The 25,319-nt window shown below is 36.2% G+C and overlaps 2 protein-coding genes across 5 annotated transcripts in view; one reads left to right on the top strand and one right to left on the bottom strand.

Moving 5' to 3' along the window:
* LOC575375 (serine/threonine-protein kinase D3) overlaps positions 1-11,596 on the top strand; it is a 45,698-nt gene extending 34,102 nt beyond the window's left edge. For 3 of the 4 annotated variants that reach the window (XM_030999563.1, XM_030999562.1, XM_030999561.1), the window contains 9 exons: positions 899-964; positions 2,998-3,153; positions 3,566-3,672; positions 4,695-4,856; positions 5,277-5,375; positions 5,737-5,897; positions 6,327-6,433; positions 6,898-6,983; positions 7,258-11,596. In XM_030999563.1, coding sequence (XP_030855423.1) covers positions 899-964; positions 2,998-3,153; positions 3,566-3,672; positions 4,695-4,856; positions 5,277-5,375; positions 5,737-5,897; positions 6,327-6,433; positions 6,898-6,983; positions 7,258-7,473 — 1,160 coding nt within the window. In that variant the 3' untranslated portion in view covers positions 7,474-11,596. The remainder of the gene's footprint in view (positions 1-898; positions 965-2,997; positions 3,154-3,565; positions 3,673-4,694; positions 4,857-5,276; positions 5,376-5,736; positions 5,898-6,326; positions 6,434-6,897; positions 6,984-7,257) is intronic. The other variant, XM_030999564.1, reaches the window with a different exon arrangement.
* A 2,658-nt stretch (positions 11,597-14,254) lies between these two features.
* On the bottom strand, positions 14,255-21,664 carry LOC115919091 (DNA replication complex GINS protein PSF1-like). Its single transcript, XM_030999566.1, has 8 exons — positions 21,490-21,664; positions 19,814-19,878; positions 18,608-18,703; positions 17,990-18,080; positions 17,449-17,529; positions 16,776-16,808; positions 15,960-16,034; positions 14,255-15,535 (listed from the first exon to the last, which is right to left on the bottom strand). The coding sequence occupies exons 1-8, from the start codon at positions 21,562-21,564 to the stop codon at positions 15,467-15,469; spliced, it is 585 nt and encodes a 194-aa protein (XP_030855426.1). The 5' UTR covers positions 21,565-21,664; the 3' UTR covers positions 14,255-15,466.
* Positions 21,665-25,319: the final 3,655 nt, after the last annotated feature.

The raw sequence follows: 25,319 nt of genomic DNA, 5'->3' as shown, positions 1-25,319 counted from the left end.
CGTATCTGTACATGTTGAGAATACTTTTCTCTTTCGCCGTAAAAATTCTACCATAGTACAATATACATGTAGCCACAAGAAAATGATACATTTGAAATGAAAAAGGAGCTTTCATATATTTATATATATATATATATATATATATATAAACCAAAAATGGGCGAGGAAAGGTAGTGGAGTTTACTCCAGCTATATAACTGATTTATTTGTTGACTTTTGTTTGAATCTTAGCATACCTAATTAATAAAGTTTGAACAGTGTTTTACCATGTGGTATTGTACTTGATGCGAGATGAATTGAGTACTATATATTAATTAAGCAGCAATTATTTCAAAGCTCGTTTGGTGTGGAAGATGCTCCTAATATTTGAGAACTTCATAATCTGTCTATGTAAAGACAGGGTCGGCTTTTTTGTGAGGATGATGCATACTATAATCATCCCATGAACTTACATATATATGATTTGATGCCAGTGCATGAAGAAAGTGCGTCAATTCACCTCGTCTACGTCCATGTTCTTCAGTACTTTCAACTTCATCCTGGCTGATTAGTGAATCTAAAGCTTTCTCTCTTTTAAGACTCTTTCTGTATGTCAAAAGCACTGCTTTTCTTGTTAAATGTCAATGCAAGTGAAGTACTGCACAAATTACAGCTTTGTCAGTAAATACGCTCTTCCATCGCAACCTACATAGGTACTTAACACTTTATATTTTTTAAATGATCATTTCTTGGATCTTAAAGACTTAAAGTATTGCAAAGATGTAATGTGGATATCTCTCACAGATGTCACTAGAGGTGTGAAGATATTTGTTTTGTTATGGAATATGTGATAATCAAATTTTTACAAAAGTTGCAGTATGTGAATGCTCATGAAATTTCTGATGTGTGTATCTTTCAGGAAATGATTCTGTAATACAAATTCCCAGAGGTTATAACCCCCATCATCGTCAAGAGCGCAAAGAAGGTAAAAACAAGAACAGAATTTAGAGTGGTGCTTTGCTTGCTAACCCGGTATCATGGTGACTGCTAGAGTAGATAGAGGGAACCCTTCAGACAGGTGCAAGCTCAAGAATCAACTTATAGGGGGGTGCAATGTTAGGCATCTGGTTATTTATGGATCTGCTTTTGTGACTTAAAAGGGGAAATCTGAAATTTAGTCAATAATTGAGCAAACATGGAAATTTGTTCTTAGAATTGGGAGCATGAGCATGATATATTACTATTTTCCAGATTGTGAGCAGATTGTAAATATCTTTACCATTTCATTACGATCATCAATTTGAAAAATAACAGCAAAGTATAGAATATCAAATTGGGAGAGAAAGACTGCAAATTGTTCAAATAGAGGTCAATATTTTGCATGTTCTGTGCCAAATCAGCTTCTCTTATGCCTGGTATTTGAAATGAGCATGTATTCTTAAAAACAACTGCCTGAATTGTGCATTGCCTGTATGACAGCCCAAATCTAAAGCAATGAAATGAGAAATGCTTATCAGGCTTTGATATATGTAAGGTTGTATTAAGAAATGAAGCATTAAACTTCCCAACTTTAAGAAAGAGGATTTATCTAAAACTTAACAATGGAAAGCATTCAGATACCTCTATAATGAACAAGCAGAGTGGTTAATTACTAAAGAAGCTGGTACTACCAACATTGTACTGGTATCAATCATCCAGTGATTTCCCTTGAGACTTTGCATGCACTGCATCTTGCCACATTAGTCTTTTGACTTGGTCATTACAGTTGAAAGAAAGAAATGATCTAAATGGGTTTCCTTGATAAAAGAGTGTAAATTGCTACTATCCCCTAAACCATGGTGAACCAGGATCTCCTTATTAAGTACATTGAACCACTTCCTTTTATGATATTGAAGTGACAGCAGACCCAGAGGATACACAAAGCACTTATTCTACCACCAGTAGCTTGTACCCATCCACCTGGTATAAAGGCAATTCAAACAATAGGGGTCTATTTACATTGTCAATTGACTCATTAAGTAGCATGGGCTTTAGAGAGGTAACCTGATTGGTTGAATGAATATACACACCTATCTATCTACTTCATTTATATCCTATTCATTCTAATTTCATCTTGGCTACTCTAACTCATGGTTACTCTGATTCTAACTACACTTGCATTTACACCTGCATATTGACTTAAGCATATTTATCAATCATGCGAAGATTCTTCGGAGCAGTCGATCTGATCATTTAATCTTTGAGTTTCAAGAATAGAATACACTTCAGGACTTGATCTTGGGTTTGGTTGTTAGGTGTTACAGCGAATATACAACATTTCTCTTGAATATTATCAGGACTATACTAATACCTCATTTAACTAACTGATGCTGTGAGAAAATTATTTGAAGATGCTTGGATATGCTGATAACCATGGTCCGTCTCCGACTAGTGACTATTCTAGTAACTACTGTGTGCCTTCAAAGATCATTGCCAAGCCTCCATGGAGCAGTTTCAGAAGGTCAGAGAAGTCATTTCCAGTCAATACCAGAGATCAGTTCCTTCCTTGCATCTGGTGTAGTCAGTCACATGTTGTTGATCATCAGTTCTGCCTGGAAAAATTCAACAGCAACACCTTGCAGAACTTCAGAAATCTTTCTCTGGAACGACAGGTCCAAAATGAGCATTATCTTCAACATGGCAGTCTTCACAGTCAGTTTTCCCAGGAGAAATCCACAAGGAATCAGACAACCCAGGTGCAACACACTACTACTAGCACATGTCAGATGCCTTGCCAGGTTACCACAACAAATGAGAAACAGATGTCCAGTTGGCATACATTGTATCCAATTTGCAATGAGAATTTATTGAACATTAACCGCAGACAGCATGCTCCATCTAACTACCACAAGACAAATACTTCCAGCCCTCTCTATCACCTTGTATCCACTAGTCAATCTCTTTTTCAGGATTCTTATAAGAAACCCACTGCAAGAACTAACTATATCAACCATTCAAATTGTTCCTCCTCCTATCAAGGTCCAGTAAATGCCACAGAAAATGGAGATGATTTCCCCGCAAAGGTCTCAGAGCCATCTTTTCTCAACAAACGAGAAAATAACGACATCAGTCAGCACTACCAGATCTTCCCAGATGAAATCTTGGGATCAGGACAATTTGGAATTGTTTATGGAGGTAAGTCCAAAGTCAAATTTTCTCACTTAAAAAAGAAGAAGATGTATACAGAAAATTTATTGTTGGGTTACTAAATTCCAGCCTTGAAATATATGTCACAATATGTATGGAGGACTTAATGGAATGTGTCAAGAACTTGACTTGTTATATTTGTAATTTATTACCTGTAATGTTCATTTCAAACTTTATGAAGGGTTTATTTGTTAACATTTTGAAAACTTTGTCTTTTAGAATCTTAAAAAAGGGTATTAAAAAAAGTCTATTATTTGAAATGTAACTTCTTTTGCCACCTTAAATGCTGAATTTTCAAACGGTTTAGCAGTCAGAACTGTGCAGCAAGTATACTGTAATTTGTTTTGTGCTAGTTGATGTGATATATTATTGTACCCACTTCATTGTCTCATTTGTTCAGGTGTACACAGAACTTCAGGAAGGCAAGTGGCAATCAAGGTTATTGACAAGTTTCGCTTTCCAACCAAACAAGAAACTCAACTCAAGAATGAAGTGGCCATCTTACATGTAAGTCTGACAATATAATATCCAGTCATCAAATATATACTGTATAAAGATTTGGCAGAATCATTTAGGCCAAGATGCGATTTGTAATGAAACACATACCATGTATAAAATCAAATTTAGTCATTGGAATGACTTCTGTATCCATGAGGATCATTTCAATATTTATTGCTATACAAGACATATTCTTCACTCAAACATTCCATGGACATATAATTTTAGTTCTGTAACTACTTAAGCATCCTAGTTGATGCATGTTGGTATTACATGAACTTTATGAAGAGATTTATAGTGATTTAGCCTAAAATGTGATATATGTTTTTAAAAACATTGTTGTACCATACGAATAAGATTGAATCTGTAGAATGCTTTCTGGTCACCTGTTTGTTATCACCTAATCCATGGTCATACTTGGCTTTGTTCTTCGTGACTAATTGCTTTACTGTATGGGCAAACCTACAACCTAATCTCACTAATCTGCTTTGAATCTATGAAGCCCGTCTTTATAGATTTTGGCTTAAGTTGGGTTGATACCCAGACCTATCATGAACAAAATTCTTTTGTTCTAGTGCTCTGTGACATAGTAAAGAGTGAATTGAGCTGTGTATTAAATACATTCAGGATACCCATGTCCTAATGAATGGGTTGCTCTTCTTTCTTCAGAGATTAAGCAACATAACCTTGTTAAAGGGAGTCAGAATAAGTGGTCTGCCTAGTGTCTTGGCAGCTCATCTCTCTCTAGGAGAGTTGTATGGAAAGTGAGTTTAGGGGCTGATTGGAATTATTATGAGCAAAAAGAAATCTAGAACTACCATACTATGATATCCTTCATTTTATTATGTAGAGGGGTATGTTCATATTGATTAAGATCATCCAACTGCATATCTTAATTGTTGATGAAACTAAATGCTGATCCATTTCTTCCCTTGTCTTTCCCTTTCGTTCTCTTCTTCTTGTCTAACTCTCCCTCTCTCTCTCTCTCCCTCTCTCTCTCATCACACTCCTATATTCCCTTCTGCATGCAGAAAGTGCGTCATCCTGGTGTGGTGAACCTAGAGCAGATGTTTGAGACTCCAGAGCGTGTCTTCGTTGTGATGGAGAAGCTCAAGGGTGACATGCTGGAGATGATCCTGTCCAGTGTTCATGGCAGACTCTTTGAGAGGGTCACAAGGTTCCTCATATCACAGGTCAGATAATACATATAGCCAACTCAATGGGTTAACTTCTTCTCATGTATGGAATACAAAATGGTAATTTTTTTCAACCGATACAAAGTGCCTTTATTCTGTAAATACATTGATAAAACAAGATCATGTAATCATTAGATATGAATGTGTAGAATGAAACATTTATTGAGAATAACATGCATTCATATCAAACCAGATCTCACATATTTGGTGTTTACTTTCTGCGACAGTGCTCTTTGATCAAATTTGTGTGTGACATTAAATCAGATATACAAAAGCAATACACGTTTTTCAAAGATAATGATTTTCATAAAAAAACATATACCAATTTGTTGTCAGCCATATAGAAGCAAGTTTGTGCTTGTGATATTTTATATGGCTTTTTTCACAGATTTTGTAATTTTGCTCTTTAATTTTCAGATCTTGATTGCCCTGAAGTATCTTCACTCTAAGAGTATCGTACATTGTGACCTCAAACCAGAGAACGTTCTACTCTCATCAGATGGGGATTTCCCTCAGGTGAACTAATCAGTTTCTAAGTTTATTTCTTAATCATCTGTTTTCAATGTGCAAACATTAGCAAAATTATTATCCACCACTTACCATCTATTTATTAATTTGTAAATGATATTCAAAATATATATCTGATCCCTCAGTTTTATGCCCCCTCCTCCCTTATAATTGAATATCTTTAGTGACTAAAGAGACTCTTTAGTTTATCATGTGCTTTATAAATGTATTTCTATATAGTATTTATACCCTTTTACCATATCTTTATTGTATAAATCTCCTCTCATGCAGCTCAAGTACCAGTATTAGGATATACTTGCGTTATCTCATTCCATTTCTTATGTGTTGTTTGTTTTTTATGCTACAACAGGTGAAACTTTGTGATTTTGGTTTTGCTCGTATCATTGGTGAAAAATCATTCCGGCGCTCTGTGGTAGGCACCCCAGCCTACCTGGCCCCAGAGGTGCTTAGGAGTAAGGGGTACAATCGCTCGCTAGACATGTGGTCTGTTGGTGTCATTGTCTATGTCAGGTAAGCACTGCATTTTCGCACAGCATCTTTAATAGGCATATGTAGATAGAGCCATTACAAAGAACATATTGTCATATCATTAAAACTTGATTTTTACCACTTTAATAACCCTTACTTGGAGTTAAGGAGTAAGCTATATGATGCAAAAGGTGATAGAATTTGCCATGAACACATTCAAACAGTCAAATAATCCAATCCCTGGTTCATAAAATGTATTACTAATTACTGGTCAAATACATCAATTTTGGTATATCGGCTTGTATCCGGATCTGGTCATACTGAATGACAGTTATATAACTCCAGCTGATATTCACATGGCATGTGCAATTGATTATAACTTTTTTTGTAGAACACTCATTCCTTTTTCCCTATAAGTGAGCATGTGTAATGATAATTGCATTCATGTGTTTCCTTTTTCATCTCCCACAGTTTGAGTGGTACATTTCCATTCAACGAAGATGAAGAGATCACAGATCAGATCCACAATGCAGCATTCATGTTCCCACCCAACCCATGGAACGAGATATCAGAAGGAGGTGAGTTCACATTGATAGCATTCTACCATAGACCAGATTACAGATATATCCCAATATATCAGTGTTTCTCCTAGAATCCAATGGTGGCAAACTGTTCAATTTCCCTGTTGAGTTTGGTAACATATCTAGGGGTGGAGTCTGAGGGTTACATGTATTTGGGTGCTATGTCAGGGAATGCTCAATAAGCTTCACATTGTGGAGAGCATCTTTTGTATTGAATCTAAGTTCTGCAATAAAACATTCAATTGGAAGTGACCCTTTCTGCAGAAGTAGAAAGATTTTTAGTTACACCAAGAGTCATCTTATCCCATCAACAGTATCTTGTTGTGCATTTTAACTATTGTTGCATTTTGTTGTTAGAATATGAATGTATTATGGAAGCTTTATTTGAAATGTCATGTTATTTGTTATTGAAGCTTTGGTGTATTTTCACAAATCCTCTGTCAACTCTTTATCTTCTGCAGCCATTGATCTCATACGGAATCTCCTGCAAGTCAAGATAAGGAAACGCTACACAGCAGACAAGTCTCTAGCACACCCATGGTTACAGGTAAGCAACACATGGACAACTTTGACAAAACCTCAAATTTTGAATGTAATTTTCTTAAATCCCCTTTGACAACACACTCAGAAAAAAAATTCAGGTGGATGTAAACCGGGGCATATTACAATGCTATCTAAAAAATTGAGCTAAATTTGTTAGCTAATTTTTTTTCTTTCTAAAAACAAAATGAAACCAGCCTAGAGCTGTGATATTGTGTCTTTGATTTCCAATGTTACATGATATAGTCTTTGAATTAATACAAATGATTTCCCAATTGCAGGATTATCAAGTATGGCTTGATCTACGTGACCTGGAGACAATAGTCGGCTCACGCTACCTGACCCATGAAAGCGACGATGAGCGATGGAGTGCCTACCAGCAGGCACAGTTGGGTGCAGGTAACGACCCCGCACCAGGAGGGAATTCCCCGGACAACAACTCAACCCACCTACAACTGAGTCCCGTCAGGCACATGGACCGTGTTAGCACTCTGTGATCACCCGTCTTTATGGAATCAAGCGAAGCTTAGCTTTGGAAGAGCACCAGTGTGCCACACATGTCTATGTGCTCTCTAGGATTTACGCTTTCAGTTACTAAAGAATTATGAGACTAGTCTCTTTTGTGTGTGGACAAACCTGTAGTAAAGCCATCATACACTTTCAATTAGAGCAGAGATGTTCAGTCTGGGTCATATCGTAGGTACCCCAACTCTCTTGAAGATAACTTATATCACAAAGGATATGGACTCCAGAAAACATAGCAGTGAGACAGCAAATCTCTGTATTAGATGTCTACGTAAAACCAGCACGATTGAAAACTTCCGAGCATCAGTATTGGACACAAGCTACTGGTATAGAATCTCTTTCAAACAGGTCATCCTTCAATTAAAGCATGACAACTATTTGAGGTACCAGGAAGATACATGAAGAAAGCCCACCCTTGTTAGTCCTTCAAACAAGCAGGGTGCTTCTATTTTTGTGCTGTGGAGGATTGTGCTTCACCTCTCAAGTGTCAGAAAGAAGAAAGTTCTGTCCTCAAAGTCTTTGGTTCTTCACGCCTGGCATAGCTGTCTAAATATCATTTTCTCTTATTTATACCACATGGATATAGATTGTGTTTCAGCCAGTACTGTATATACCTACATCTCCTCCTCCTCCCAACAGTGATTTCACATTTGACTGTGGAATAGGATTCATCGTTGATGAGCACACATCATTCTTTGACCTAGATGAGAAACCAGTGATTATTTTGTGTAGTCAGCCAGCAATGCTTGATTGCATGTTTCACTCACTGTCAGGAGTAGCTACCAGGAGAACATAAACCGATATTTATCTGCATATTTTTTGTGTTGAAGAAATTGAAGCCTCAGAACAATATTCCTTGCCAGAGTCTCTGTTGGTTTGGACTCAAATGGAAACTATATATATATTTATATGTAATTTTTTTGTTATAGTTTTTGTTTTTTGTTGATGGACTTGAAGACAGAAGTGGATACAACTCAAGATATGATTGCCAACTAGATGCCAAGCAATGACACAACTGGTCTTTGCATTGAAATTTAGCCGCCTTTATCAGCAAAAATGAATACCGGCTTGTTGAAAGGAAACAAACATGAGATCGATGGATGCATTAGATACAGAGAAGTGGCTGTATTTATTCAAAATACATTTTGTCCATCTCCGAAAACAGTGCAAATCAAGTCAGGGGAATATAGTTATATATACATCACTGCGCCGGAAGTTTGACAGACATAGCTGTGTGCCTTCGCAAAAAAAATTATTCGTAAATGGACCTCTGCCACTGGAGAACGTTGAGCAATGACTACAAGACTTACATATTAACACAAACAAAATAAGAAACATAAAACACAATGTATCATCACCCATGATTGAAAAGTATTTGAACTGAATCATCGATGGCTTTGTAACAATGGAGATTGGTTTTTATGGATGCCTACTTGATGTATTTCGCACAAACTTGAAGCGTGCATAAAAGGTTCGCACAACCACAGAGCAAGAATGGAAGCGGGACAAATTGCGGATAAACGGCACCAGTTGGAAGAATAAGTTTTCTTTCCCTTTTTTAAAAGTTGGTGAAATCTTTCAGTGTCACATTTTAAACATTTTTTTGTGCAATATATAATCCCTCATAAGACAAAATGTGAGGGTTTTATGCTGATGTAGAGTGTAGTAAATTTTTGTGTGTATGTAGAATTGAGTGTATGATATTATTATCAGGAAATATGGTCAAAGCATATTAGGGAGTTGACAAGTTGGTATAATGTTGTGTTCTTATCTGTAAATGGTCAAAGTATGCACACATTTTTCCTTCATTTTTATTGTTTTTTATATAAATTAGTGGTTTTATTGAGTGTTGCTCATATTTTGTTGGTCGCATTTGGTAATGAGATGAAGAATTTAATCAATTTTGTTAATTTGTGAATTTGTGGCATAAAATACAACCCTCCCCTCTTCTTACACCCCATAAATCTCTGTTGAGTATAATGTATTGTTGGATTTGATTGTGTGGTGATTGTACGACATCTCTCATTAAAAAGCTGTATAATTGGAATTTAGCTGTGTGATGTAAAATTTTATGCTAACCGTTCATGAAGACATGACTCTTTCTGTCAAAACCAGGCATATTTTACAATTTGTTTTAAAAGAAAGTATGGCATTTTGAAGGTACAACTCTTAAGAAATTTAATTAGATATATTTGTATACATATAAAGATTGTGATATGAAAGTTTTCTGTGATTGTTCTCTTTTTGCTTGAGAATTTAAAATTGAAAAGAAAGGATCACTTTTGTGGCAGAAGTCTAGTAGCAAACATCTTTACCGGTACATCCTATTGAGAAGAGTATTGCTGGGATGCTGCAGTCTACAAACTCCTGGTTTTGAAAGAAAGAATCACTTATATTGTTCTAGGACACTTCTTTTGTTGTGTTGTAGAACTTGTGACAGAGAATACTAGTGGAGAAAGAAAGGAGAAACGATTGTATTTTGCATTATTGAATGAGATTGACACTTTCAAAATTTGATAAAGTGGCATCATGACAAACACAGTAATCTTTGAATCTTCTGAGATTTTTATGGTTGTGTATAGACATTGGTATTCAATGTCCTACGTGTAATTCTTACCCCAAAGTTATACCATGTTAAAATTCTCTCCTTTCTAAATTAGACATCAGTTTTGTGTCTTCAAAATAAGCACACAGAACATGAAGCTAATGAAGAACTTTAATAGTAGTAGATAAAATATTGTGCATTTTTTTATATAAAAAATCCAGTTTTAGTATTATTTGCCTTTATCACTTATTATTTACTCTATGCAATTATGTGGTTTAAATTGCATATTTAGAAGATGTAGCTGCAATGTACACATATTTTAAGATATTGAACTAGAAAGGAGGTATAATGTTTAATTCAACTCCCATGTTTATCTATCACCCTTTTAGTTGATACAATTTTGTTTTTTATAAATAGGATATGGTCAAAAGGATTGTAGCCTCCTATATTATGAATTATTTACCAGACTATTTAATGATGCGCCCAAAAGTGATTTCAATTTGATGTTTTATTGGGTATTTCATTCAATTGATATTACAGTATAAGCCCAACAAATCCTTAACATAAACTCCTTTTATAGCAACTTCATACAACTCAGATTAGTAATCATTTGGAGAAATAATGCAATGACTATCATTCATAGATAGAGGTTATTTTTTCTGTCATTTAACTGTACGCATATGATTGGTACTCTCAACTTGAGGTCCAATTATTTCATAATGCTTGCCCAAATAACAAGTTTTCTTGCCTAGGGAATTTGCTCATATGGAATACACAAATGAGAAATATGATTTGTATTTTTGTATTCTTACGTCATATGAAGGTAAAACTGATAAGTCACATTATGAAATCAATTTAATTTTGATAACGGGTCTTTCATTTTCAATTTATTAAATGGATTCTTTCAGTATTTTTTAGAATTGTAATGTATTGTATGCTCAGATTAAGAAACTTTTTAAGATCAAAGGCACTCTAGTAATTATGCCTCAACTCAAGGACTTCATATCTTTGAAAATTATCAAATTAAGCAAAAACTACATTGAGCAAAATCAAATGAAAGAAAAAAACATTTAGTGAAAAAACATGATCAGGGAGAGTAAAATATTAAGTAAGCTTTTTTGGTTGAAAGCCATTATTAAAAGCCATCACTGATAGTGGTGTCTCTAAAACCATTAGCTTTATGTCTTAATTAATCTAGAGATCATGCATACCAAATTGAACAGAAACATTTGAATATTACAATATGATGTAACTTCTTTTTGTAAAGTAGATTTGTCCTCCGAAGTTAGCAGATATGTTTTGTATATTAGAGTTTTGTGGATATTTGAAATATTGTGGTGCTCTTCAGTTTGTCAAACCTATTTATTCTACAGCAGAAAGCTATGTATTTCCTATCTGATGTTTTTGACTGAAGTTCCACAAACATTTTTGGTCAATCTGTTGCATGTCCTGAAACTGTTCCCTGTCCTTTGTTCACCAGTGTTTATTGACTTGAACGGCAGCAATGAATAGAGGCTTCTTCAGATATGATGCGGTAAACTGCCAAAAAACAGACTCCATGTTTTATTGTATGTGTATATGAATTGCACCTGCATGCAACAAAGGACTCACTGAGCTCTGTGTTAACAGATACAGAAATGTGAAGCATATTACAGTTTACATCATCTTAAAAGAAACTGCTCTGGTTTTGCTGCATCATATCTGAATGAGGCCTTATGCTTCTTAAAAAGGGGGAAGGGGGCAAGTATTTTCTAGAGAAACTTAAGTTAGACCAAATTTGTGGACATAAAGCACTTTTGTATTATAAATGGAGGTTGAAAGTTACCTTTACTATTGGGGGTAAAAGTATGTATACATTTTAAATGATTTGTTTAGTGTTTGAAAAAACATAGTAAAGTGCCATGGACTAATCAATATTTGGCCAATTTTTACTTATTTTACCATTCCAACAAATGATATACATGTAAGTAGATGCTAGAGATAATCTTTTTTACATCCAATCTTATTTGGTATGTGTTTGTATGTTTTTATCACATGTTTAAACCTTACCATACATTTTTTTTTTTGGGGGGGGGGGGGGGGAGGGGAGCGGGGGGAGGACGTAAGATCTGGGTTCCAAAAATGTGCAATTCTGAGTTGCTCAAAATGAAAGAAAAAAAGCTAAATGAAGTTTCACAACCATATGCAAATTCATTGCACATGATATATGGTGGAGTTTTCAACACGTTTCTTTGCAAACCCATCCTTGTCTAGATTCCTGCCAGTACATAGTAAACTTCAGAGTCATGGATACATGAATCTACAGCCATATTGCTATGTAAAACCTCTCTGATTTACTGTTCTGCTCGATACCCATGTTTAGCATGAATATTGCATTGCTTCTTAGTAATGAGCTTCTGATTTACTACACAATGGTCAAATTACACTAGTGCTATAAGAAAGGTCTTTGTAGTCTGCACAAAGAAGTTTTGTTTTCTAGTGAAATCTCACAACCAAGAAAGGACCATTTATACTGACCATATTTAAATGTTAAATTGTTAAGAATGGATGAGAAATTGAAGAATAGATGATGAATTATTTGTACCAATGCTTTACTTTCTTGCCTGGTTGAATGCTGAATGTATCTAGTTTGTAAGCTGCAAATATATGGAATTCAGCTTGTTGGGTCTTTTTCTTTCTATTAAGGGGTAGACAGTGCAATCTTAGCTTTTTAGTGTTTTGTGTTCCTTTTTCAGTCTCTATGTATCTTTCAGCTGTCACAATCATGTTTTATTATTAGTCAATTTTTGGACAACATACGCTCGGTGTTTTGTGAAGAGAAAGATACCTTGGTCATATTACCATGTTTGGTTTTTGTATTTGGTAGGGTATTATACCATACTATGTTTTATGATGCGGCCAATGCTTGAGTCACAATTTGTACTTTCCGTGATTTATTTTGTATCACTGACGAGTTGTGTTTAAATTCCAAATGCATCTGCTTAAAACTCCTTGAATAATAAAAAGAGAGAAGGTTGTCTCATGCAAAACGAGTTATGTTGTCTTCTTATTGCTTGATTTATGGTTCACTAGTCCAAAGGAAATGCTCAAAATATGGAGTAACCCTCATTAAGGTGTTGCACAGGCAATGGTTGTTGCTCCAATATTTATCCATATCTTAGCATCAACTAGCCTCAAAGTATTATTCTTTCCAAAAAATGTCAGAAACTTTTTACTTTATGTTAACACATTAGATGAGGGCAGTAGAATATATGATGGACATACATTTTCATTCCCCTTGACCCCAACTATGCATTAACACATAGATTGGCAATGCCAACCCACAGAGAAATTCTTTATTCAAAAGAACTTTTAAGATGTAGATTCCAACACTCATCATCACACTCATCATCACGGCTGGACACAAGTCAATTCATTTTAATTAATTTAATCAGAAAAAAGATAACTGTTTTCCTCTATGCATCTAAATACAATATACACCTGCGTCTGAAAAAGAGAGGCATGATACACTCATTTATATACAGTTACAACAATGTACATATTGATCTGAATAGAGTGGTGAAGTGTGACGTCATCAAAACTCTAATTTTAGAATTTCTCAATTTTTTCTTCATTTTCCGAAAGAGCATCAAAAATAATGTCAAAATGTTGAAAAACCAATTAAATACGTTAAGTATTGTCTTAGATATGACCATCTGATTAAATATACTCCCCATAGGAGCTCAGTGTTATATGCTCTGGCTCCTAACCACTAGGAGCCAGAGCATATAACACTAAGTTCCCATAGGACATATATTTATTCAGATGGTCATATCATAGCCAATACTTAACATAGTCAATTGGTTTTCGACATTTGGACATTATTTTTTATGCTCTTTCGGAAAATGAAGAAAAAATTGAGAAATTCTAAAAATAGATTTTTATGACGTCACAGCTTCTGTACTCTATTGGATATCATTAATATGGGCATCAGGAAAGTCTTTACACACTTCAGTATTATTACACGTACAAATTCATAAAAGGAGGAGGAGATTACTTTTGTGATACCCCTCCCATAACCTACATGTTTAGAGATCAGGTGCAGTACCTGAGTAGTTACAATAGCCCCTTCTCCCATGATAAATTCTTATTGTATTAGTCAAGTCTTATTTTGAGCATACCTATTTGTACCCAGGTAATAGAGTAATCATGCACTTTTAAGAATGCTATCAGTTGCCTGATGATCGCTTGTAAGGAGTGAAACTCAGAGTAGTAACCATGTCCCATTAGTCTGCCTTATTCAATATATTTTCGCTCTGCAGACATTGAGCACTGTACAGAAGGATAGAGCAAACCTAAGTATTTTTATTTACCAATTTCAATAACAAATATCTGGAAGGGCATGTAATGGGAAAACAAAAGTATAGTTTATATTCCACTGGTATGTTAATTCACCTCATGTAACATCTTTTTAGTCTTCCCTTTGAAATATAGGCCTATAGTATCATCTTATATCTTACAATTTAAATACCTGTATGGTCTCTGTTAAGGTTGCTTAAGGAAGAATGTAATTCTTAGAAATGTTGAGTACCCACTGTTTATTTTTGGAGGCATTCAATATTGAACTAGTTTAGGATTATTATATGTCACTTCATTTGGAAGACGATTTAAAAAGCTTCAAATGATAGGGTGGAAACAACCGAGTTATAATCACAAATAATATAAGTAGAATTTAACATTCAAAAACTTGTACTGCCAATTTTGTTTGACATTTAAAATTGTGCCATTCATAATTCAAATTCACTTGAAAAAAATTAAACCTATAAATATATTTACAATTGGATATTTTGTTTTGCCATTCTGTGCTTGTTTACATTAAAAAAAATACATGTTCATGTGTGAAATATACCACTGTTCCCATAGGCACTTGGATAAACTACATAGAGGCATAATATGAAAAAAGCACAGTTTAGCCTGCTTTTAATAATCACTTGTGCATAAAGATCACCCTTTGCTTTCCTTCAATTATGTTTCTCACTGAAACATAAAGACCACCTGTTGACAAAGATTGTTTCTCTTGAGCAGTCTTTATATGAGCAAGTCCAAACTATTTTGCCCTGTATGTTGTCTACCACTTCTAACATTTCAGCATATCTGATGTCTGTATCAGCTGATAGCCCTTCTAGAGCTTGAATCAGACAAAACATCAAAAAAGATGATATATTTATGCTTACTCTTTCATGATTCAATTCAATAGTGCTTGATAACGTATGGGATATATACTGGACTTGCTCCTACACAGGTTTGAATGTATGAATCTGAATGACCATAGCTAATGCATTAGCTTTTTAATTCACTCTTTGGACATCCCACATCAATGTCTAATGAAGCCTGATCGTTTCATCATTCAGCTTTCTTTGAAGAGAGAGGTAAGAGGACCATCATGACATGATATGCTCTAGGACACCTTGTCTTATAAGAGGCTCACACAGAGATCTCAGTAGAAAATGCTGCAGAAAGAACAGATGGGGAAAACAAAAATGAAATTATAATTATTTCCAACAGATGGAGTTAGACACTGACCATAAAACTGTTGTATCAAAGAAATCTCTCCCCTCCATTAGAGGAGTAAGCATTTTTTTTTCTTGCGATGATCCCCTTCAACAACATATCTTTAAAAATTCTGAAATCAAATTTCACTTTGCTAACCACATTATCAAACCTTCGATATGATAACATGATATTGATTAGCAGGTAATTTAAGCACTAATTTGGGTATTCATTCTGGCTTCTGACTTTCCCAAACTTCCTAATTACTCAACTAAATTGTCCTCCCTTTTCACATAAAACACAATATTTTCAAATATATTTTGTGGCCCTCCATAACGATATTGTAACAAAACCTCAAGAGAAAGAGAAGAAAGTGTGAATTACCTGACTATTTTTCTTCAGAACAACTGAACTGCCATCTTCTGACTCAAATTCACCATAATCCATCAAGCACCTTACCTACAAGAGAATAACAACATACAATGTGAAAGGTATATTAATTCCAAGCAAATTGAACAACAAACAAGAAAATGCTTTACTAACTGTATGGCTTCATCATACACTTTTCCTGTAATTCAATCAAGGATAAGTTCATGTCTAGCTTTGTCAAAACAACATACCGGTACACTAACATGCATTGTAAGTTTAATGGAAATTCGTTTCGACTGTGACACTGCAGGTAAGGCATGTATTTACATATTCGGAGGAAATAACATCTGTATAATGAATGGTTTCCAAAGCTAAAAGACAAGGGCTATGATGAATTACATAACATACCTTATATGACATTTGATTATCAATGTTTGGAAAACACGTTTTCATACATGAAGATTTTTAATCTATTTCTCAAACAAGACAAGGGCTATGATGACTTACATAATATAACTTATACGACATCTGATTATCCATGTTTGGAAACACATTTTCTTTTATGAGGATTTCAATAAAGTGAATAGCTATCTGACCCTCTTCCTTGTTTCTGGAGCTTGGGTATGACAGGAAATGAAAATATCACTGAATCAAACCTGAATGTTCAAGATTACTGATAAATGTAAGAAAAACAATAAAAACAAGTCAGATGTCCCAGTGGCTTGGCAAGTTTTCTTTGTTGCTAGCTTATTTATTGTATGCCATCTAAATCATGAATACATCTACCATAACTCTAGCTTGTAAACACATTACTATCACTAACTCTCTTACCTCGACATACAGGCTTTTGGGTGGGCTGCGATCCTATGTGATGAAATGTGAATGTTGGCATCAGAGTAAAGGGAAAAGTATCGGGAGAAAAAGACATAAATAATATATTAAGGACAAAACAAAATGTTTGAATAAATCATCATAAATGTATGATAATGTTTTCATTTCAAATTGTAATTCTGTGGTTAACAATGGATTCTGAAGAAGTCTAAAATGTTATACAAGTAATAATAAATCATTTATTAGCCCTTATAAAGTTACAAACTTCGGTATGGGTGCATATATTATGAAGTGGGACCTACAGTATACTCTGTGGATAAAGATCACTGACAAAAGAAGAAATAAACAAAACAGAAACATGAGCTTCAATCTAAGTAAGATATAATCTAACACTGCACACTTGGACCCTTAAATGCCTCTACACCTGCAGCTACAGTAATGCAACATTGCAAATGCTTTATCTTCCAGAATTTGCTACTCACATTTGTTTACATCCAAACAAACAAAGAGCATTTAGGTGTACCTCATGTTTTAATTAATTTGTAGGAAACCATACAAAATCATAATACAATAGATGTGAGGACGGAAATGGCTCCAATGCACGTAATCTGCGGGTACTACAGAGTTCAACTAAAGAAACTTCTAAAAAATCAAAATGAAATGTGATAGTCACCTGAGTAAGATCGAGTCCATCCTGACCCAATGTTCTCATATATGATGCCAATGATTTGTTGTATTTTGTAAACCACTGTACCTACAAAATACACAGTCATTTTTTATTTCATTTTTTACAGATTATCACAGCTGAGACTTTTTTTATTTTCAAATAAACAGTACACTCAATTAAGAATACTTTTTAATCCTACAGTTTTAGCTTCTTCTTTACAAAAAAAAAAAAAAGTTACTTAATTTACTGTTCTTGCTTGGACATGGAACAAATTTTACAATTGGATAGGGTAGCAAAAAAGGCCCAGAAATGAAATGTATTTCAAAATACAGAATATATGTGGTATATGTTTGTTGCTGTAACAGGAAAGCCTCAACAAACAATCATTAGAGATGTCAAAATAATCACGGTCAGAAAGTACAAGGCTACACAAATAGAATATAGATTCAGTATGGTTGAAAGATGAAGACCTACAGAAGAGAAATAATCACTGTAATTTTATAAAAATCTATCAATAGAAGTTTGGTAAATACTCTTTGAGTAGTACCTCTTGTTCTGAGAGATTGTATTTGACCTCTGCTGGTAGGACACTCCCAAACTCCCATCTCATGTCACGGATCATGCAAAGTCTGTTGTGCCTGAAGCAATGATCATAACAAAGAAATAAGAACATCAGTATAATAACAAGTATTTCCCGCTGCACTCGTCCTTCTGGCAACTACCTACTTATTTCAGTGCTCATAGCATTTTACCAGTATTTCCCACCGGGGCAGGAAATACAGGTATACCATTTCCCAGGAAATTGCCAACCCTTATTTGTCCATTTATATTATAAAATGTACGTTATACATTGGTGGTTCTTATTATTTGCTCTCATACTTTTGTACTGTTTATTTAGGATAATATTACAATTTTGTGTTGTATCATTTTTTTTATATTCATGTATTGTGTTACATTTCATGTGATATGTTTGCAGTGACCTATAGCCAAACATACAGTGAAAGAGTCATTGAGTATCCAACTGAAATATGAAATGAATGTGACATACTGAATAAATATAGTTGAAGTTTTGTTACCTATTTGTGGTAAACATACTTACAGGTATGTGACATACTGAATAAATATAGTTGAAGTTTTGTCACCTATTTGTGGTAAACATACTTACAGGTACGCAAGGAGACATCGTTTGTTTCTTTCAAGACAGGTATGACGGAACTGGACAGCTGGTAGACGATCTTTCTCTCCTTGAACTGTAGCCTCTCTGCAAGAAACAGAAAAGAAAAATGTTACGAACAGCATGTTCCACGACAACTATACCTTTCTGTGACCACTGAATCTGTACCGGTAATACATTTTCCATCTTTTTGTCCCAATCTGCACAGGGGCCAGCCAGCTCTTTATTGGGTCTGGAAAATTAATGACAATCAGTTTAAAGGGAAAGTCCACCCTGAAATTAAGTTAGTTTTAATAGGAGTAGAAAAATGAGAGAAACAAGTCAGTGAAAGTTTGAGCAAATTCCGATTAAAAATAAGGAAGTTAGGATTTTTGAAGTTGTGATCAATCAAACACAAATTGGCAACTCTATGACGTATCATGCGAGCTCAACTTCCATTTGCTCAGTACTAAAAAAATCTAAAATTTTCATTTTTCCTCAAGAAAAATTTCAACCATACATGCACCCTAAATATAATAATTGCAAATATGTTTCTATACTCCCCCTGCAAGGAACAAATATATATTCCGTCATCAATAACGAAGAAAACATGATTTTATGGAATATTATGCACAAAGCAAATGAAGGAGAGCTCGTATAATAAGTCACAGAGTTGCCAATTTGTATTTGATTGATCACAACTTCAATAATTCATAACTTTCTTATTTTCATTCAGAATTTGCTCAAACTTTCACTCACCTGATTTTCTTATTATTCTGCCTCTATCGAAACAAACTTATTTTGGGGGTGGACTTTCCCTTTAAACAAAGCATATTGAAGAATGAACTAAATATTATGATATAAAACATGTGAAAACCAAGTGAATGCCAAACTCAAAATGCTCTAAAATAGTTAGCAGAATGCTGTTTGAAAACTCTTTATCATTTATTGTGTTGGAATGAATCTTTGCTTAATATTCTGCTTTACTTTGTTTTCTTCAAGAAAAAATGCCACAGCTCTTGCAAAATAGTTGAGAGAAAAGTAATTTGTAATTTCATGTCTCTTTCTTATTTTGATGTCCCTGGGCCCTGACATTTTGAATTGATGTTACATCATGGCTGTAAATAGAGTTTGTTAATTAAAATGAAAGATATATTGGTACTATATATACACATAGACCTAGGTCTAGTCCACAACAGCCAAGCAAATGTTACTTACACATCACATTGGTTTTGATCATAGAGAGCTTTCATTTCCTCAAGGACTTGCCGAACGCCTTCTTCCTGCAAGAAAGTACAAGTAGAATAATATATTGAAAGTCTTGGTAAGAACTTTTTTTTTGTGGGTCAATGGGGGGGGGGGGGGATGAATGAAACACTCCTTTTTTCCCCTCAACACCCACTCACGTAGAACTTTAGCTTACCGTTAGCGCATGCACAAATCGTTCATCCGATCTCGGCAAATCGCAGCCTCATATGTTACAAAATTGGCGCCGACAAGGGTCCTTCTTATTGGTTATCGCTGTTTTCCATTCACTCAATGCTATAGGATATTTGTGTGACGAGCAAGCTTGCGATTTTCCATTTTTTTCGATATCAAAATTATGATATTTCAGTCAAAGTCTAACCCTCAATTTGTTATGATTTTTGCACTTAAGTTTAGATCTATTAGTCTTACATTAATTTTTTAAAAGTTTGAACAGTTCTCATTTTCGTCATATTTATGGTACAAACTTGAAATTTATTCTGGGACGGTCGTTGATTTTTCTATTTTATGTGTGTGCGTCAGTTACGTGTGGAGTTCGTCACCTGTTTAAAGGGAGTCGGGCTAACTTGGACCAGGTACAAAAATGGTCATTTTTTGTCATTTTTGTCAGGGTTAGGGTTAGAGTTAAGGTAAAATGACAAAAAATGACCATTTCTGCAGCTGGGTCGAGTTGTCCCCTGGTCCGAGTTAGCCCGGATCAGTTTATAGCAGGACGTGTCAAAATCTCTGCGGTGTGACGTAGATAACGTATTGACTTTGCCATTGATCTTGAGTTGCGCTTAAGTTAAGTAGATCTAGATGTCTAGGCCCTCTCTCACTTAAATTTGAAGCCACTCGAGCGGATCGGCCAATGAGAGCATGTACACTCACTGTACCGATTAACCATGCTTTACAAAGCCATCAACCACCTAGTCGCAGTACCAATTCCAGACTACATCCAACCAAGACTCCATTCAACACGTCAGCAACACCGACACAGATTCATGAGACCCAGTTCCAACTCTGACAGTTACAGTACAGGCAAAGTTTCTTCCCAAAAACACTCCGGGACTGGGATGAGCTCCCTACCAACTTCATTGAACTGCCCTCTGTGGAGAAGTTCAAGGGAGCCATCAGTGACTAAATCATAGGAGGAACTGTTTTTACTCGCACAACTTGTATAGATCTAGGTCTAGATCTATACGCACTAGACCTATGACACCACACCACAATATCCTCGTTTAGTTGCTGAAAAGGCTTTTGACGAGTACCAGCATGCATAGACGCAGATGTAGACGTACAGCACACTCAATGCGCAAAGTTCTTTGACTGTGCCACTCTCAGACTCGGTCACCCCTCCCTGGGCCTCGAGCAAAAAACCCCAACCAACCTTTTAAACTTTTTTTTGGCCGGGGGGGGGGGGGGGGGGGGGGGGGGGGGGGCAGGCGCCCCCACCCTCCCCGCGGATCCACCCGTACCCCTGGCCTTAATCTTAACTTAAGACTATCCCCCCCCCCCCCTCACGTTGTCCATGTCCGTTGACCTTATTAATTATAGAATCAATTACAATGCAGAGAACAAGCACAAAAAGAAGTTGGTGGGACTATAAAATCGTTTCTACAATACAAAATATTAAGTTATTCACTCACATTAAAAGGAGCTAGTGACCCATTAACAGCTCTCTGAAGTTCATGGATAAGTTCTATTGCTTTTTCTCCGTACATGTTTTTGCCGAACTACTCAGCAATGTCTTCAGCAAATGGGATCTAAAATCCAAAATCTGGGAAGCCTTGGCCTTTACTTCACTTCAAATTTGGCGGTGCTATTTCGTTGGTGTCTTCGAATTCGATCAGACAAATAGGAAAAGAAAAGAAAAGAAATTTCTTTAGGCACTTGGCCAGTGGGATTCCTGACATATTATTCCCTGAGGAGGGGCCTGTTAAAATTACATATTTCATATAGACTACCTTGGGGAAAAAAAACATATGAGGAAATAATTTCAAATTATAGCAGCTAAGGATAATTAATGTTATTGATTTTACTTGAACTGGGAGAAAATATAGAGAAGAAACCTCAGTAAAAATTTAAGAGGAATCAACAATGGACCAAAATATTATGTATAATTTTGTTATACACGTATTCATGAATATTGAATTGTTTTTTGGTATTGGGGCAAACCCTGAAATAGACGCGATACAGAAAATTAGCTAGGCCTATATATGGCTATAGACAAAATCGTGTACTTGCACAATCGTAACTATAGAAACAGGAAAGATTAGATAGCTGGACGGTTTTCATAATCACTTGTGCAATGACAATAACATCAACTAAAATTCTGTGTATCTTGTTGTTGCTGTTAATTTGGGTACTGTAATTACATCGCGCCGTTTGTCCTACCAGTTTCGTTTGTCCGTCGGACATAACATGCGAGTTTTCTGCTCGTGTATATTTGATAAAAGGAAGCAACTCGGTAAATCATGTGGTAGACATTTTTTCTAGAAATTACATAATAATAACTCTCTACAATTTTTTAAAGCAAATGGGCCAGTCCTTTTGAAAGTAGAAGTGAATATTTTATTTAAAACCTTTATTCTATGAAGGCAAACTCGTGATATCAGCCCCACAACTGTTGTAATCGATTATACTTTTGTACGTGGCTTCGTTCTTCAACCAACTCACTACTAGTATACTCGTGATCCAGGCCCCACCTCTAAGTATTTGGGGGGAGTTTCGAGGTTTAATGAAGGAGTTAAATGGGAAATAAAAGTGATTAAAAATGGGGTTGAAAGTGAGTGGGGGAGGCTAGAGTATTTAAGATAAGGTAGAGCGTAGCACAAATTGGCGGATGCTCAGGGGGTAGGGGCATTTAATTACGGTCAGATGAGCATATTTTAATACTTTATTCATGACACTAGCAGGTCACTAATTGGCGTATGGTCCAAGGGGCGGAGCCCCCGGAAGCGCAGTGGTTTAGGCATTAAAATTACGGTCAGATGAGCATCCAGGGGCCAGCCTTAGGGCCCAAGGTGGGGTCCAGGGAGCAGAGCCCCCGGAAACTCAGGGGTATGGGCATTTAATTACGGTCACATGAGCATATTTTCTTTTCTATTTCTTTCTATTTAATTATCTTTAATATACTTTTTCAAAAGTGGGGGGGGGGGGGGGGGGGCTTGAGCCCCCAAGCCCGCCGTTCCACAGGACCTGACAAGTATTTTTTCCCTGATCCGTATATTGGACAAGGTCCTGGGGCAGCTAGCCATAATCCGATATTTGGGTCGTTTTCCGATCAGAACTAGCCCTAACTATCATTCCAGGATTTTGTTTCAAAACCTGAAACAAAGTTACCCAATCCCTTTAAGTTTCAAAAAGTAGACTTCATTGACCTGTAAATAGGCTTAGGAACCGGAGGGGGGGGGGGGCTTGGGGGGCTCAGATATCATTGAGCCCCCCCCCCCCCCATTATTTTTTGCGAGGCTTATAGATATCATTAAGCCCCCAATTCGTTGGTGGGGCTTATATATCATTGAGTCCTTAGGGGCTAAGATACCATTGAGCCCCCAATATTTTAAGTGGTGCTCAGATATCATTGAGGCGCCCCCGATACTAATTGCGGGGCTCGGATATCATTAACCCCCCCTCCCCAATCATTATATTCTAGGCATGAAACTCTTGTATATCTATAATCTACAGGCTTACCATTCAAATATAAACATTTTATAGATATTTATTTGGGGAGGAGGGGGGGGGGGGCTCAGACATCGGATCTCGCATATCATTGACCCCCAAAAACATTTTTGGTGGGGCTCGGATAACATCACGGAGACCCCCAATATTTTTGTGGGGCTCGGATAACATCACGGAGCCTCCCGATATTTTTTGAGGGGCTCGGATATCATTGAGCCCCCCCCCCCCCCCCATATTTTGGCCGGGCTCGGTTATCATTATCATTATCATTATAGATTGGTGCACATCATTATGCTTGATCATCCTCTCCTATCTGTTTGTTTTCATTCCTCTGTTAGTCATCCTTTATTTGCTTCCTATGTTATTTGATAAATATTATGCAAAAGAAACCTGGAGGTTTAAAGTTGTAAAGTCCAGGGCAGTTCAACACACGTAATCATGAAATAAGGATGTCTTCATCGAAGTTTCTCTGTAAGTTTAGAACCACGCCCTGTGCCTACCCGCTCAGGCCACTCTACATTCAGGGGTGTCGCTAAAGGGGGGGGGGGGGGTGTGAGGTTGAAGTCGGTGGGATTTTTTTTTATGTCGGTCGGCCAGCAATTTTTTCCCCTTCGAACTGCGACTTTTAATTTATCGGACAAAGAAACATTTTTGAAAATTCAGACAATGATTTAGAGTCGGTACAATGAATCGCCTTCTTTTTCTAATAATTTAATGAAACGTTGGAGCTCCCGCGCTTCGCGCGAGAGGGGGAGAAACTGAATTCAGACGATTAGGGTTAAGAGTAGAGAACGGTATACAACAAATCGTCTTCTTTCTATAATAACTTAATGAAACGTCTAATCCTCCGCGCTTCGCGTGGGATGGGGAAACTAAATTCAGACAAGGATTAAGAGTCGAGAACGGTACAACAAATCGTCTTCTTTTCATAATAATTTAATAAAACGTCTAAGCTACCGCGCTTCGCGGGAGGCCTTTCACCCATCCCCTCCCCCACATAGGGAGAGCGCTAAGTAATTCGCTTGCTCAATTCCGCCCCTCCCTAAAATAAGATCCTAGCTACGCACCTGCGTTAAAATATATAGCTATGATGCTTACTAAGTTGACGAAATAATTTGTATATTTATGTCGTCGACGAAAATGACCATTTGCGCATAACAATTTAGCCTTCGGCCCCGGGTTTATAGGGTTAAACATGTAGATATTGGGACATTTAATTGTGTCGGTAGTTGGTGGCTTGTTTTGTCGGTAATCGTTGGCCTCTATACCCCCCCCCCCCCCCCACTGAAAAAGGTCTAGCGACACTCCTGACGACACATCAGGCCTATACTTGCGTTTTGTGAGAGGCTCAAGTATCAGGGCCAGCTATCTATAGTTGAGTAAGTTTTGAAGAAAAACAAAACGAGTACTCGCTCTCCAATCGTATTGGTTTTTGGGGAATTTCGAATGTCATCAAATATGTTTTTTTCCTTTTAACAAAATAATTGTTTTGCGACTCAATTCAGGCCTGGCTAAATATAAACTTTTTCGTAAGGCAACAGACAAGTAATTTAGTCATATACATGTACCTGATTAACATTTGAAGATTTCCTACACTAGTGCCTGGCCGTGCGTGTCCCATATTTGAACACTAAGTTGCACCTGGAATTGCAACATGTGCATTATAAGCTCCAACCGCTTTCTTTCCTACAAAATACAGCCCCAAAAAATCCCAAAAGCTTGAATGCATACTATTTCACAAGATGTAATTAAACAATATGAATGATAATTATGAATGATACACTTACATGGACAT

Source organism: Strongylocentrotus purpuratus, unplaced genomic scaffold (assembly GCF_000002235.5).
Source record: "Strongylocentrotus purpuratus isolate Spur 01 unplaced genomic scaffold, Spur_5.0 spur5_scaffold_5, whole genome shotgun sequence".
In the NCBI taxonomy this organism is placed as follows: domain Eukaryota; kingdom Metazoa; phylum Echinodermata; class Echinoidea; order Camarodonta; family Strongylocentrotidae; genus Strongylocentrotus; species Strongylocentrotus purpuratus.
This window is presented reverse-complemented; position numbering and strand designations above follow the sequence as displayed.

Bases quoted from the DNA above. Each gene is read 5' to 3' on its own strand.
- LOC115919091 (XM_030999566.1), bottom strand. From the start codon at position 21,564: ATGTACGGAGAAAAAGCAATAGAACTTATCCATGAACTTCAGAGAGCT. The intron at 19,879-21,489 runs GTGAGTGAATAA...ACTTTCTTGCAG, and splicing joins GGTCACTAGCTCCTTTTAAT to GAAGAAGGCGTTCGGCAAGT. The intron at 18,081-18,607 runs GTAAGTATGTTT...TCATTGCTTCAG, and splicing joins CGATGTCTCCTTGCGTACCT to GCACAACAGACTTTGCATGA.